The sequence below is a fragment of the Crocuta crocuta genome, unplaced genomic scaffold (assembly GCF_008692635.1).
Source record: "Crocuta crocuta isolate KB4526 unplaced genomic scaffold, BGI_CrCroc_1.0 scaffold282, whole genome shotgun sequence".
NCBI lineage: Eukaryota > Metazoa > Chordata > Mammalia > Carnivora > Hyaenidae > Crocuta > Crocuta crocuta.
The window spans coordinates 2,899,154-2,914,059 of record NW_027529174.1 but is presented as its reverse complement, the minus strand read 5'-3'; the positions used below and the strand labels follow the sequence as shown (position 1 = coordinate 2,914,059).

At 43.9% G+C, this 14,906-nt stretch overlaps 1 protein-coding gene across 1 annotated transcript in view; it reads left to right on the top strand.

Moving 5' to 3' along the window:
* TMEM165 (transmembrane protein 165) overlaps positions 1 to 14,072 on the top strand; it is a 33,906-nt gene extending 19,834 nt beyond the window's left edge. The window contains exons 3-7 of the mRNA XM_077757725.1: positions 737 to 962; positions 8,254 to 8,429; positions 9,173 to 9,355; positions 12,971 to 13,076; positions 13,791 to 14,072. Coding sequence (XP_077613851.1) covers positions 737 to 962; positions 8,254 to 8,429; positions 9,173 to 9,355; positions 12,971 to 13,076; positions 13,791 to 13,867 — 768 coding nt within the window. The 3' untranslated portion in view covers positions 13,868 to 14,072. The remainder of the gene's footprint in view (positions 1 to 736; positions 963 to 8,253; positions 8,430 to 9,172; positions 9,356 to 12,970; positions 13,077 to 13,790) is intronic.
* The last annotated feature ends 834 nt before the right edge of the window (positions 14,073 to 14,906 follow it).

The window sequence follows — 14,906 nt, the reverse complement described above, 5'->3', positions numbered from 1 at the left end:
ATATGTGGCTATTGCTGCTCTCTTCTCTTTTTTTTTTTTTTTTTTTTAATTATTTTGGGGGCGCCTGGGTGGCTTAATCGGTTAAGTGTCCGACTTTCGCTTAGGTCATGATCTCGCGATTCGTGGGTTCGAGCCCCGCGTCGGGCTCTGTGCTGACTGCCAGCTCAGAGCCTGGAGCCTGTTTCAGAGTCTGTCACTCCCTCTCTCTCTGACCCTCCCCTGCTCATGCTGTCTCTCTCTCTCTCCTAGAAATAAATTAAAAACATTAAAAAAAAATTAAAAAAAATTATTTTGTAGACTTGTACTTGGATCTGCGTTGTAGCATCCATCAGTTAGAGGTTTTGGTCATTACAAATGGCTTTCAGAGTGGAGCGCCTGGGTGGCTCAATCGGTTGAGCTTCTGACTTCGGCTCAGGTCATGATCTCCTGGTTTGTGAGTTCAAGCCCTGTGTCAGGCTCAGAGCCTGGAGCCTGCTTTGGATTCTGTGTCTCCCTTTCTCTCTGTCCCTCCCCCGCTCATGCTCATACTCTGTCTCTCGCTCTCTCTCAAAAATAAATAAATGTTAAAAAAGAAAACAACAACAACAAATGGCTTTCAGAGTGCTTAGGTGGGAAATAAGTCTAATGGCCAGGACAGAAAAAAAACCTTAATTCACATTCAAAAACAAAACAATTTTAAATAATGAGTTTTTACAATAAGTAGCTGATACATACATATATTATTTTTGTATTTCAGAAAGGATTGACACCAGCTGCCCCGGTTCATTCCAATAAAGAAGATCCTGCTACCCAGACAAATTTGGGATTTATCCATGCATTTGTCGCTGCCATATCCGTTATCATTGTATCTGAGCTAGGTGATAAGACATTTTTCATAGCTGCCATCATGGCCATGCGCTATAACCGTCTCACGGTGTTGGCTGGGGCTATGCTTGCCCTGGGCCTGATGACGTGCTTATCAGGTGAGTGTGCTCTTTCCTCCTAATGACTTGACTAGATTAAGGAGAAAGCATCGTATGGGGCATTGAGTCGTGGAATCATCCAGCTAGTTGGGTTATAGTTTGGTTCCTAGAGTTCAGAATTTAGTAAACGGAAAGTGGTGTCAGTACATAAACCACTGAAAACCATGTTGCGCTTTTAAAATTAAATTTTCAGCTATTCACAGCCAAGACACATACTCCTCATTTTTTCACTCGTTTTTATCTTTTCTACGGGCGTGTGTATCCCTCCTTGCTTTTTGTCTTTTCAGTGCAGATAGGTTTATATCTGATAGCTTAGCAATAGGACTCAAGTACATTTCAGGGACATGTTGGAAACCAGTAACTGTTGAAGGACATTTGGTAGTAACTGAGGAGTCACTTTCAGTTTATTGTGTCTGGTTAAGCAGTTCTTCCCCATTATGATAAAGGGGTGAAATGTTCTTAGACTCGCAGTTCTTGTTTCTGTTCTATAGGCTTCAGTTTTTCAGAGAATTAGACCATGCAAAAGTAAGCGTAACAGAAAGTGATTAAACAGAGTGGAGTCTCATCAGAAGCCACCCCGAGCTGGGAAGAAAGGAGTGAGCTTGCCCCTTATGGCCGGACTTGGATTGGAGCCTGATGCTGGGTACTGGCCTAATGATAAGTTCCTTAACCTGTGAGCTTCAGGGTCCGAGTCCGTAGAGCAGAGCGGATAAAGCCTGCTTCCCTCGTACGGCGGCGGTGCTGTGGGTTACGTGAGGTCCTGTATTTCAGGTGCTCGGTCCCCCTCCCCTCGGCATCTCTCACATCTGAAGGTTAGTTCTTCAGGTACAGAACAGGTTCTGTTCCTGGCTGCTTGGACCCCTGTCAAAGCTTACGTTGTTTTAACCTAAAATAAATAAGTATTTTACTGACTAAAATAATTTGCCCACTGTACACATTTTATTTATTTATTTATTTATTTTTAAATTTATTTCTGAGAGAGAGCATGAGCAGGGGAGGGTCAGAGAGAGAGAGGGAGACACAGAATCTGAAACAGGCTCCAGGCTCTGAGCTAGCTGTCAGCAGAGCCCGATGTGGGGCTCGAAACCATGAACCATGAGATCATGAGCCGGAGTTGGACGCTCAAATGACTGAGTCACCTAGGTGCCCCCACTTTACTTATTTTAGAAGTTAAAGCATTATGATACAGGAAGTAGGGAAAGTGGAGAGAGTTGTAAATGGTGAAGTCACGTGTTGGGAATGAGTATGAATAATATCAGAGGATTTTATTTTTTAAACTTCTGGCTGGAGCGGTGGTCTACACGCCCTTTCCTTGTGTCTACAAAGTCATTTGGAAAAACCCTGCACCCCTGTCATGTGGAAGTTAGTTAAAACTTGTCATCTTAAGTTTAAGGGGTTGCAAAGACCTAATTTCTGGTATAGTTTTCCTCATAGAATTTTACCCTAGTGATTATAACTTTTTGCTTGAAGATCTTTTATGGGTCACACTGTCATTTATCTGCAGCAAAAATATGCATATAAAGTAAATTTTAAAAGATACAGTTTCTTTTGTTAAGTCTCCAAATGTTAGTATTTTTTACAGATTAAGTTATAGTTATTAATAGTATAGTTGATCAAAGCAAACTGTATCACAAACTAAATACATTTGTATTATATATATTTAGCTAATATGTCATAGTACCCAGCATATTTTTTAAAGCTTAGAAATTTATCTCTTGGGGCACCTGGGTGTCTCAGTTGGTTAAGCGGCCGACTTCAGCTCAGGTCATGATCTCACGGTTCGTGGGTTCGAGCCCCGTGTTGGGCTCTGTGCTGACAGCTAGCTCAGAGCCTGCAGCCCGCTTCAGATTCTCTGTCTCCCTCTCTCTCTGACCCTTCCCTGCTCACACTGTCTCTCTCTCTCAGAAATAAATAAAAAACATTAAAAAAAATTAAAAAAAAGAAATACATCTCTTAATGAAATTATAGAACTATTCTTTTAAAATTAGCTTATATATTCTTGGATGGCTATTTCTGTTGATAGAATTAAGCAAGGTTTAGCCTCAATTCTCATCTTTATTTTTTTAAAGCTTACTCCTTTATTTTGAGAGAGACTGCGCACAAGTGGAGAGGGGCAGAGAGAGAGGGAGAGAATCTGTGCTATGCAGCACAGAGCCCGAGGTGGGGCTTGATCTCACAAACTCATGAGATCATGATCTGAGCTGAAATCAAGAGTCAGATGCTTAACCACTGAGCCACCCAGGCACCCCTACTTTTTTTTTTTTTTTTAACATTTATTTACTTTTGAGAGAGAGAGAACGCAAGCAGGGCAAGGGCAGAGAGGGAGGGAGACACAGAATCCGAAGCAGACTCCAGGCTCTGAGCTGTCAGCACAGAGCCAGACACGGGGCTTGAACCCACGAACTATGAGATCATGACCTGAGCTGAAGTCAGACACTTAACCGAATGAGCCACCCACGCACCTCTACATGTTAGTTTTTTACTTAGGAGTCCTTTGTTTGACTGGTTATATTTAGAAATAATTGAGAAAATTGAAATATCGTTCATTTTGTGTACTTTTGCCAGTAAAGGCTTTTATTTAAAAATTGTTTCACATCACATATTTTAAGTATATTTTTGTCAGAACCTTGGAGCTGCAGATTAAGCTCGTTCAATTTATGGGAAACATCTGCCACACTACCTGGTAGCTGTAGCAGTTCTGGTAGGTCCACAGCAAGTCATCTCTGTCAGCTTACTCTCCGTCACAAAGCATTTGACTTGGTTTTTGAATTTCAGTGAACATGATACACATCCCCTTGACAACCATCTGCTTTAGAATTCTTCTAAAGTGGATGATGGGTGGCTGGGGTAGGCATGGCACCCAGCTATGAGAGTGCTGCAGGGCGAAATAAGACACCAAGGGCTTTAGTATTTCCTTCTGATGCTCTGTGCTTCCCGTAACAAGACTCTGCCTTAGGGAACGTGCATTGTTTACACTGGCTGGGGAATGAAAGAGGCACGATTTCTCAGTGAAAACTGTGATTCCTGTCAAGGCCCGGGTACCCCGTTTCTAATGCCGTGACCATTAGTTCCAGCAAATGTAGGGCCATTATTTCTGATGTCATGACCTTACCAGAAATTCGCGTTAAGACAGGGAAGACCCAGGGCCCTGTGTCTGGTTTATGCTTTGATTGAGGACACCAGTATTTGAGACGCCCTCTCTGCTGTCCGAGGACAGCCGTTTTTCCACACTGTGGGGAGATGCACCATAGAAGCCTGGGTCAAAGGCATCCTTGTGAAGGAGGCAGACGGCAACGAGAAGGGGTGTGAGAAAGGGGGCCTCAGGACTCCTTAACCACAAGCGAGTTTTAGGCGGACGAGTTTTAGGAGAGAGTACCTGTGGAAGGTGAACTTCTGGGAATAGATTCTTTTGCAAAATATTAACCCGTGTCCCCTTGTGAAGTCTTTGTGAATCTCTGGGAGTATGTCAGTCCCAGTTCGGAGGTTGCACATTCGCAGCTCTGGTTTCTCCTGCGTCAGTGGAGGGCAGGGTGTGCTAGGCAGGCCGCCTGGGGTCGGGTTCCGCTCAGCCCCTGTGTGCCATCGCACACCAGCATGCTGAGAAGCTTATGTACTTCAGAGGGGTTTTGTAAAATGTTTTTATTTATTAGAGCGTGAGTAGGGGAGGGACAGAGAGAGAGGGAGAGAGTCCCAAGTGGGCTCCGCACTGTCAGCACAGAGCCTGACACGGGGCTTAATTCCATGAACCATATCATGACTTGAGCCCAAATCAAGAGTCAGATGCTTCATGGACTGAGTCCCTGCCCCCCCAGGCACCCCCATGTTAGAGTTTTATTACTGCTGCTCTTCCTCCTCATTGCCTTTCTCTCATTTCACTCCGTATCCACTTGTAATCCGATTTCTGCTCCTAACACCTTTGCAAAGGCTTCAGTAACCAGCTTCTCTTAGTAGAGTTCAGTTTTCACTTCAGTGAGCGCCCATGGGCCGCATTCATGGGTATCCCCACCTCTTTATTCTCTTGGCTTCTGTGACCCCATGTGCTTATTATATTTCTGTCTCTCTGCAAAAACATGTACCATTAAATATTCATATCTCCCACAGGTTTCTCTGCCGCCCATTTTTTCCCCTTCTCGCTAATGTCCTTGTGCGGGGTGTTCCCAGTTTAATTACCTGAAAGTCCGTGAGTCCCAAGTCTCTATCTTCACTCCAGATTTTTCTTGGGACTTCAACATTGCCACGATTTAGAAGGACCGGTACATTTGTAGCTCTGTTCTGACTAGTTGCAAAGTCCTTGCTTAACGAGAAGTAACATCTTACTGTTCCCAGAGCAAAAGTGCTTAAGTGTCTGAGGGAAAGTTTCCAAAGAAAGAGGAACTAGAGGGACCGTAACCAGGAGAGGAAAAAGTTGTAAGGCCAAGTAGGTTTTGCTCTCCGTGGAGATGTCAGGCAGAAAAGATGGCACTATATCAGTGAGTGTCAGGGTGTTTGAAGATTATCTGAAGATAGAAGGAAAACTGAGTTTAGGAGAGTTGAAAAGGCTCACTACATTCCATTTAAAAATTTTAAAACCTCTTCTGGAAAATATTTTAAATTTACAAAGTTTCAAAAATAGAATAATACAAAGAACTCTTGTACACCTTTATCCGAATTCATTGTTGTTAATATTTGCCCCCAGTGCTTTAGCATTTGGGATTTACCTATCTATATCTAAATAAAATTATATGTGTAGTTACATACGTAATATATATGTTTATACATATATGTGACGTGCATGTTATACACAGATACAAAACGTGGGTACACATATATATCATCATATACATGGATAGACGGATACATGGTTTACCATCTGTATTTCAGTTTTGTCCGTTGATTTAATATCCTCTGTAGCATTTCCCCCCTCCTGCAGAGAAGCAGCTGGTCTAAGTCAGGTATCACATTGGGTCTTGTTAGTCTTTTTCTTTTATTTAAGTTTTTTAAATTTTAGAGAATGTGCGAGCTGAGGAGAGGGGTGGGGTGGGGGGAGAGAGAGACACAGAGAGAGAATCTTAAGCAGGCTCCACATAGCATGGGGCTCAACGCAGGGCTCCACCTGGGGCTCTGACCCCACAAACCTGGGATCATGAAGTCAGTAGTTGTACACTCAACAGACTGAGCCACCCAGGTGCCCCACTTTTTAAGAACTTGTTTAAATGTTTATTTCATTTTTGAGAGAAGAAGGGGGAGAGAGAGGGGAACACAGATTTCAAAGCAGGCTCCAGGCTCTGAGCTGTCAGCACAGAGCCCGACGCGGTGCTTGAACCCATGAACTGTGTGATCATGACCTGAGCCAAAATCAGATGTTCAACTACTGAGCCACCCAGGCGCCCCTAGGCACCCCTCTTTTTTAATCTTTCAATCTGAAACACTTCCACAGCTTTTTCTTGGTGTTTTACAGTATTAACATTTTTTTAAAGAATACAGCCCTTTCCGTTTTGATGGATTGCTCCTCATTTTGTGTTTCTCTTCTGTTTCCTCATAATTAAATTAAGGTTCTGCATTTTTAACCAGAATACTGTGTAGGTGATAGGCAGTCCCCCTGAGAGTGTCCCATCTGGAATAACAAGATGTCCATCTGTCCCTCAGTGACGTCAAGATTTTTTTGTGTTCTGTCTTTTTCTCTTTCCCTGCAACTAATACGCAGTCTTTAGGGAGACACTTTAAATAAGACAGTGCAGACACCCTATTCCCCACTGTTCTGGGTTGATGACTCTTCCATGACCTCAGCTTCACCTTGATAACTGCAGAATGATGGCTCTCTGAGTCTAGTAGCTCATCCCGAGGGCCGGCGGGCCCTGGCGCGTTCCCCTCACAGAGTTCTCCCCCCATCCCACGGCTTTGCCTCTTTGTTGTCAGTATAAACTTGGGGATTCCTTTTTTTTTCAATGCGTTGTAATTAATTACCTAATTATATGGCTTAAAACTTCCCCGATTTAGCAGGGGGAGTCCCTCCAAGCTGCCCCCCGTGGCCTTGTGTCATGGCCCCACCATTGCTTCTGCTCCTCCTGACTTTCTAATACAAGATAACACAGGGTCAGCCTGTCCCTGGTCTGCCCAGGCCTGGAATTAGCCGTTTTTCTGAGGAGCCTTTTCTTGGGGAGCGTTGTCAGACACCAAGACCTAGATGTCAGGTGGGCTCATGACTGACATATCTGGTTTGTGGCCTTTTCAGTGGATAGAGCCAGAAAATAATAGGTCTGTATTGTGTGTGTACATAAACGTATACACAAATGTACGTATTCATACATAGAATTAGAATGTAGACCTACACAGAAGTGTAGATATGGTATATTTCTGAACTTGATTTTAAAATCTTCAATTTTGTAATTCTAATGACCTGGGACTATTTTACCTGTGCATTGATACATTTGGCGTTCGTGCAGATTTTTAAGTGTTGAACCCAATTTATAAAAAGAGCATGTAAAGTAAAGGGTAATTGCGTTTATTCCTTGTGTGAAAATCTCCTTTGGCCCTTTTATAGTTCTTAAGTTTTAAATACGGAACTGATAACCCGGGTGTAAACATTTCACAGTTAGGATTTGGGTTCTTGATATGGTTCCGAGTTTTTGTGTACAACTTATACAGTGGTCCTCTTTCTTTAGTGATAGGAAAGAATGATACTGAATAAATTTGAGTCTGTTGTAAATTTTTTAAAATTTTTTATATGTCTTTTATTATATTTTGAGAGATAGAGACAGAGAGCAAGTGGGGGAGGGGCAGAGAGAGAAGGAGACACAGAATCTGAAGCAGGCTCCAGGCTCTGAGCTGTTAGCACAGAGCCTGACCCGGGGCTCAAACCCACGGACTGTGAGATCATGACCTGAGCCGAAGTTGGAGGCTTAACCGACTGAGCCACCCAGGTGCCCCTGTTGTGTTATTTTATGGCAGGTTATAGGAATGATTTGTTTTATCAGATATATTGAAACAATTACAAAGGAGCAGAGTTTGAATCACACCTATCATTTGAGAATCTTGTCCTGATTCTTCACTAAAGAAGTTTGCAATTTAAAGATTTGTGATGGAGAAATACCACTTCCGTATGAAAGTGGTGTAACTTCGTGGTTCTGAGATGCCCGGCTCCTTCGAGGGCATCAGAGCTAACCTTCTCCCTAAAGTTGACATGACGTGTAACAAGTCAGGCTATTCTGTATTAGACGAGCTTTTTCTTGAGAACAGGGTTCAACTGTGATGTCTCCTAATCCAAATTATGAGACGTGCTAATTAACTGTCCGTACGCTGCATTTTCTCCCAGTGTTGTTCGGCTATGCCACCACTGTCATCCCCAGGGTGTATACGTACTATGTTTCCACCGCATTATTTGCCATTTTTGGCATTCGAATGCTTCGAGAAGGCTTAAAGATGAGTCCCGATGAAGGTCAAGAGGAACTGGAAGAAGTTCAAGCAGAATTAAAGAAAAAAGATGAAGAAGTAAGTCATGGCGCTACTGAGTGTCGGGACCGGAAAAGCGCTCCCGAGACGAAGTGGCCCGGAGCTGCTTCCCGGGCATCCGTGTCCGTGTGGTGCGTGGGCTCCTTGAGTGGCTTGTTCCACCCGTCTGTGGTAAGACGCCGGGTGGCCGGGCGTGCGGTAGAGAAGGACGCCGGCGTGCACGGTGACCTCATGTGATCAGGTTCCTCAGTTAGGAGGTTCCAGGCTCCTGCCAAGCAGGAGCTGGAGTTTATATTTTACAGGTTTCTTCGCACAGCATTTAGGGTAGTCAGTGATCAGTAAAGATTGATTGATTTTGTGGTGGAGGAATGGAATGATTGAGAATATAGCATGTGTTGCTGTGTGAGACCGGGGGTTCAAAAGAGGTTTGGGGTCACATAATTGTAGCTTTAATGTTTATATTTGAGAGAGAGAGAGAGAGAGAGTGTGAGCAGGGGAGGGGCAGAGAGAGAGAGAGGGCGACATGGACTGGGAAGCAGGCTCCAGGCTCTGGGCTGGCAGCACAGAGCCCAACCTGCGGCTCGAACCAATGAGCTGGGAGATCATGACCTGAGCCGAAGTCGGAGGCTTAACTGACTGAGCCACCCAGGCGCCCCTGGGGTCACATAATTTTAGTTTCTTGGAACAGATTCCATAGAATTTAAAGTTTTTAAAAGAAAGATTAATTTTGTACTCTCTTGATTTGCCTCCTGGGACTGTTCTCTTTTTTCTTTTTAATTTAGTTTCAGCGAACTAAACTCTTAAACGGGCCGGGAGATGTCGAAACGGGCGCAAGCACGACGATACCCCAGAAGAGATGGCTGCATTTCATCTCCCCCATCTTCGTCCAGGCTCTCACACTGACGTTCTTGGCCGAATGGGGGGACCGCTCCCAGCTGACGACGATTGTGTTGGCAGCTAGAGAGGTGAGCAACCCTTGAGAAGTGACCGCTTCTGTGCTACTGTGAACCTAAGCTAACACCGTTCCCTTGCGCCCCGGGACCCTGGGCAGCCCGCTGGGGCCGAGCGACTGCTTGCTATGTTGGACTGTTGTAGACCTAATAATCCCGATTCTCCCTGAAATGAACCACCTCCAGCTTCTGCAGGCCGATGGGGTTCTGTGGCCCAACCCGACTGCTGTCTTTGGACTCCTCCCATCGACCCCTCTGCCCTCCGGCATTTGCCGCGGTGCTACCGTGGCGGTCGTCTCAACTCGGTTTTCTGGCTTCTCTTAGACCTTCAGTGTTTCAGGGCTTGCTGTACAAAGTATTATTCAGGGGACATTAGTTCACTTATGTACTAATTTCTGTGTAGCTCTGAGAATATTGGAGTGGAATGGAAGATTCAGGAAATCAGAATGTCCCCAGTGCTCATCTCTGGGTAGTGCAGCTGCAGTTGACTCGTTTCTGGATACACAGTGTGCTGATCTTAGCCCCGGAATACTCAGGTCTGGAATGGCAGGCTAGGGGAGACTTCTGATCACCTTTTCCTGCCCTTTGCTCTAAAGATCCAGAAGCTGAGGCTCAGAGACACCTGGCAACTTGTCCAAAGTCATAAGCCAGTTGGGAGCAGTGGCGAGGACTAGAAACTAAGGCTCTCTGCCTTCTAGCATTTTCTGCCATATTTTGTTCGTAGATGTTAGACGCCACTTATGCAAAAACTAGCTTTTGAGGTGGTTTTGTTTGCTTTTGAAATGTTAATCTTTATTTCTATAGAGAAGAATTAGTGAAGTTTTACATGAGGTGTCTCATTGTTCACACGGGTCTGTTAAGATCTGCAGAGGAGATGGTTGTGAAATACAGTACTGTGGCTACTTTTCAGGCTCTTCCTGATCTTAGCTGAGACAGTGTGTTTTTGGTTAAATTACGTTGTTTTTATCTGATGGTAGGATGTAGATAACCAGCGCGATTTGAATTTGTCCTGAATTTGTCCTACCACCAAAGAGCAAGTTCCTTAACCTAGGCCACAGTTTAAAATCCACAGCAAGGGAAGCCTGAATGGCTCAGTCAGCTGAGTGTCTGACTCTTGATTTTAGCTCGGTCATGATCTCATGGGTTCTTGGGATCGAGCCCCGTGTCGGGCTCTGCACTGACAGCATGGAGTCTGTTTGGGATTCTCTCTCTCCCTCTCTCTCTGCCCCTCACCTCCCTCCCCAAATATAATAAATAAAACATTTTGAAAAAAGATTAAGAAAATAATAAAACAAGTTGAAGGCCAGGATGAAGGGTTGGCAGGGCTGTTTTGTTAGAAAAGCATTAAAAATGTATTAAAAGAAAAAAAGGAACTTAGTTTTTTCACTTGAGTCCTGTATTTTAAAGCTTCCTTTTTAAATGCCACCGTAATGGTTTGCCCTATAGTTTTCTTCATTTCTAGCCTTTTTTTTAGTGGCTTTCAGATTGCCAGGATTGGGACTTGAACTTAGTGACCTTTTGGTGGTGGTGGTCCTGCAAGTGTGGGCCATCACGATGGTGGAAATCATTGCATTTTTCTTACTACTGTCATCTGTGTTGGCAGTGACTTGTGAAGGGTCCAGATCGGACGCCCGTGTGGGCCCCTTGGTCTGCTGCATTCCGGCAGCCTGGTGTGTGCGGACGAGATTTGAGTCCTCTGCTGTGTGTCCACATTACTGCACCGTTTCCTTGTCTGAAAATGGGGCATTTACTTCATGGGGTGGTTCTGGGGATGAAACCAGATAATGCACGTGGGGTCCCCGACACAGTGCCGCTAGCCACTTTCCACACTACCAGCACCGTGGGGATACTGTGAGCTCTTCAGGGGCAGAAGTATGGCTTGTCGGTTTCCCTTAATAGTCCTAACATTTTTTGGGTAATTTTTTATATAAATTATGCTGAAGTGTAGTTTAGTCCATTTTATTTATTTAAAATTTTTAAATGTTTATTCTTGAGAGAGAGAGAGAGAGACAGAGCATGAGCAGGGGAGGGGCAGAGAGAGATTGGGACACGGAATCCGAAGCAGGCTCCAGGCTCCAAGCTGTCAGCCTCACAGAACCCGACGCGGCTCGAACCCACAAACTGCAAGATCATGACTTGAGCTGAAGTTGCCCAACTGACTGAGCCACCCAGGCGCCCCTGCCCGTAGTTCAGTCCATTTTAGTCTGAACTCTCTTTATTTCTACTTCCAACATAACTTGGTGTCCTTGATTAGGTTCTAAGCAAAAAAAAAAAAAAGCGGGGGATGAGGTTCCAGCGTCAAATAAATTTGACAAATAACAAAGGCCAAAAACTTCTGTTTTAAAGGAACTCTTTAATTTAAATCGACTTTTAAAGCACCGTTTTCAAAGAGAGAGACCGCATCTTCACGGATGCCAGCCTAGAAGTTTGAGTGCACAGAATCTGAGCAACGCAGCCCCGCTCTGCCACCCGTGGTTCGCGGAGGAGCCCGCCTCTTCCGTCCCCACTCTCCAGTGGCAGTCCTGTCCCTGCTGGGTTCCGGATCACAGCTCCATGTCCCCACTCTGTTGCTTCAATCTTTTGCCTTTCTCCCAGCCCAATTTTGTGAGCATTTTACACGCACGGGTCTTTCTCATCTGAAGTTTCAGCCCTTCCTCAGTTCTGCTTCCCTCCAGATGCCACCCTGCCCCTCCCTTCCCCGAGTCCCGAAGGGCCCGCTCTGATGGGAAGCACCACTTGCTCTACCTTCTTGCTTTCTGAACGCACAGGACCCTAGTTTCTGACCTCACCAGAAAGGTTGCTCTGGGGCTCCAGTTCCCTGCAGCCACCCACAGGCCCCACAGTGCTCCTCTTTGCTCCTCGCCAGTGCATCCTCCGCACTGGACTTTTAAAGTCTACACCTCCTGTTCGGTCAGTCTCCAGCTAAAAGCTAACCGGTGTCTTAACACCTAAACCGTAAGCGAATCGATAGGGTCCTTCGTGAGCTGGCCTCCACCTTCGCTCATGGGATAGACCTCTCGTGACTCACTGGTTCTCTCTGGAAATGTCTGTTGACCTGTTTTGCAGTTGTGTCTTATTGCTGGCCTTTTGCTTTCTAGCATGTTCTCTCCTCCACAAAACAGAGTCAAATTTCCTGCTAGTCCTTCAGAGCTATCCTCTCTGGAAAATTTTCACTGGTCTTCCCATCTCAGGGCTTCCAGTTTGCTTTGGTAGCAAGGATTTAGGGAGTGTTCCTGGCTCGGAGTTAAAGCCCTGAGGACACAGTGGAGAGAAAGGGAAGCCGGGTGTGTAAAGCTTGTTTCCTCGCAAAGGGAAGAGAGGTCTGGGGTGAATCTCCTCAGCACTTGTCACTTAAGGGCTAAATATCGCCTGAATGAAGGGTGACTACCGCTGTCTGGTGGATTTGGGGTTATTTTGATCTTAGAAATTTTTCTTCTGCCTTTAGCTTGATTCCTGGGTATAACTGGAGCAAATTCTTCCAAGCAGCTCTTACAATTCTCCTAACGGACACACCTGAGTTTTCAGAACTGTTTTAGGCCTTGTTGTTATTCATCTCCATTTTCAGTGGGTAATAGTCATCTTTCTCAGTTTCAACTGCTTTAAATTAATGTCCGTTACGCTTGCTTCCAGGACCCGTACGGCGTAGCGGTGGGTGGGACAGTGGGCCACTGCTTATGCACTGGACTGGCAGTGATTGGAGGAAGAATGATAGCCCAGAAAATCTCTGTCAGAACTGGTAAGTCACCCGTGCTTTAAGTTACAAAGAAAATACCATTTGTTATAACTCTTAGAATTGCTAAGAGATCAGAAAAAGAGGAGCTGGTTCTTAGTTTTTATTCTGGAGTACACCTGGTCTCTGCAGTGATGATCTCTTAAAGAGGTCTAGTTCATTGCCACCACTGTTGCAAACACGGACGGTTTTTCACATACGTAGATGTTAGCAAAATAAAGTCCACCTAAAAGCCTTACTGGGTTTTTGGTAGCTTTTTATCAACGTAAGTGAAACAATCGTCATGATGGAAATAAAACTTTCTGGCCTTAAAGCTGTGTCTTAGAAGACTGGGATCCGTAGGTAGAGACCGTGTTTATGGATTCCACCTAGGAGAATTCCTGTGTAGCTGGAAGGGCCTAAAAATGGAATACAAGTCTCTTTGCTTGTCAGAGGTTGTTGAACATTCTTTTTAATGACTGGGTTTTAAGATGAGTTACTATTGCATATCAGCACGGTCTCCAGTTTAATACTGTCATTCTCGAGGCAGCACTGGGGAAGCAGTGCATTTTTACTGTACGTACAGTCAGGCGTGTTAAGTGTGCTCTGCTTCACCTGATGGGATATGAATGTTTCTAACTTCCTTTCAGCCGTTACCAGATTGGAAGAGTAGTGGACGACATCTTAGCTCCGTCATAGAGGAATTTTGCCTTATTTCACTTTGTTTCTCTTCTCTTACAGTGACGATCATAGGAGGCATCGTATTTTTGGCGTTTGCATTTTCTGCACTGTTTATAAGTCCTGATTCAGGTTTTTAACAAGCCGTTTTTTTTTTAATTTGTATTTAGTTTAAGATAGGTAACTCTTGTCTTTATGTACATACTGTACATTGTAACAAAGTGATGGAAAAGACTGTATTTTGTAGCACTGATTTGCGAGTTTGACCCATTTAATGAAAGTATTATGTCCAAAAGAAATAATCATTGATTCTATTTGCAACATGGATTTTTAAAAGAAACCTGACATCTAAGTGTGGATTTTTCTTTTCACCAGCACAATTATGTTAATATGGTCGCCGTTTTTGTTTTGTTTTTTTTTTAGTTATCTGTGGGAGAGGGTATACATAGAACCATTGTGCAATGGAGTCTACCATTGATTTTCTTTTAGCACTGACCCCTTTATGAGGAAGATACATTTTATCTGGATCACTGAGCTGTTTTTTAAGATGTTTGCCTTAACATTTTCCTTGAGGTAGGAATGAATTGATTTTTATCTTTTAAAATGTTTCCTTAAAGCCAGTAAGCAGTTTAATCACAAGTCTTTTAAAAAGTCAGTTTTTTTCTTTCTTTTTTTTTTAAGAGGAACATATTACTGTTTGTTTGTTATAACATGGCAAGAAATGTTTGCCAGGTCCATTCTCCTTCCCCCCTCCCTTTTTTTCTAATTGGGTAAGAAACCCAATATAAAAAACAGTCAATATTTGACAATGTGGAGTTACTAAATTAAAAGAGAATACTATGAGTGTATTCGTATTTTTTCTATACTGAATAAACAATGTACCATAGATACGATGTAAATAAAAGTGGTATGACCAGCTTGTTTTCCCTTGCGTGTTATATAAGCTTGTAACTTTGTATTTCATCAAAGTAGTAATGTTTATAGACCAGTTTCTAAAGCTGATGCTAAAATATAGGAGCCACAGTTTAATTCTAGAGCCCGCAATCCTTGATTATGTAAGGCTGCCTTGTTTTATCATAGTAACTTTGGTAATCACGGTCATTTAAGTAGATTCTAACTTGACTATGATTGATTCTATCCAAACAACAAACTGCCCTCTCCCAGCCTGCTCTGTTCTAT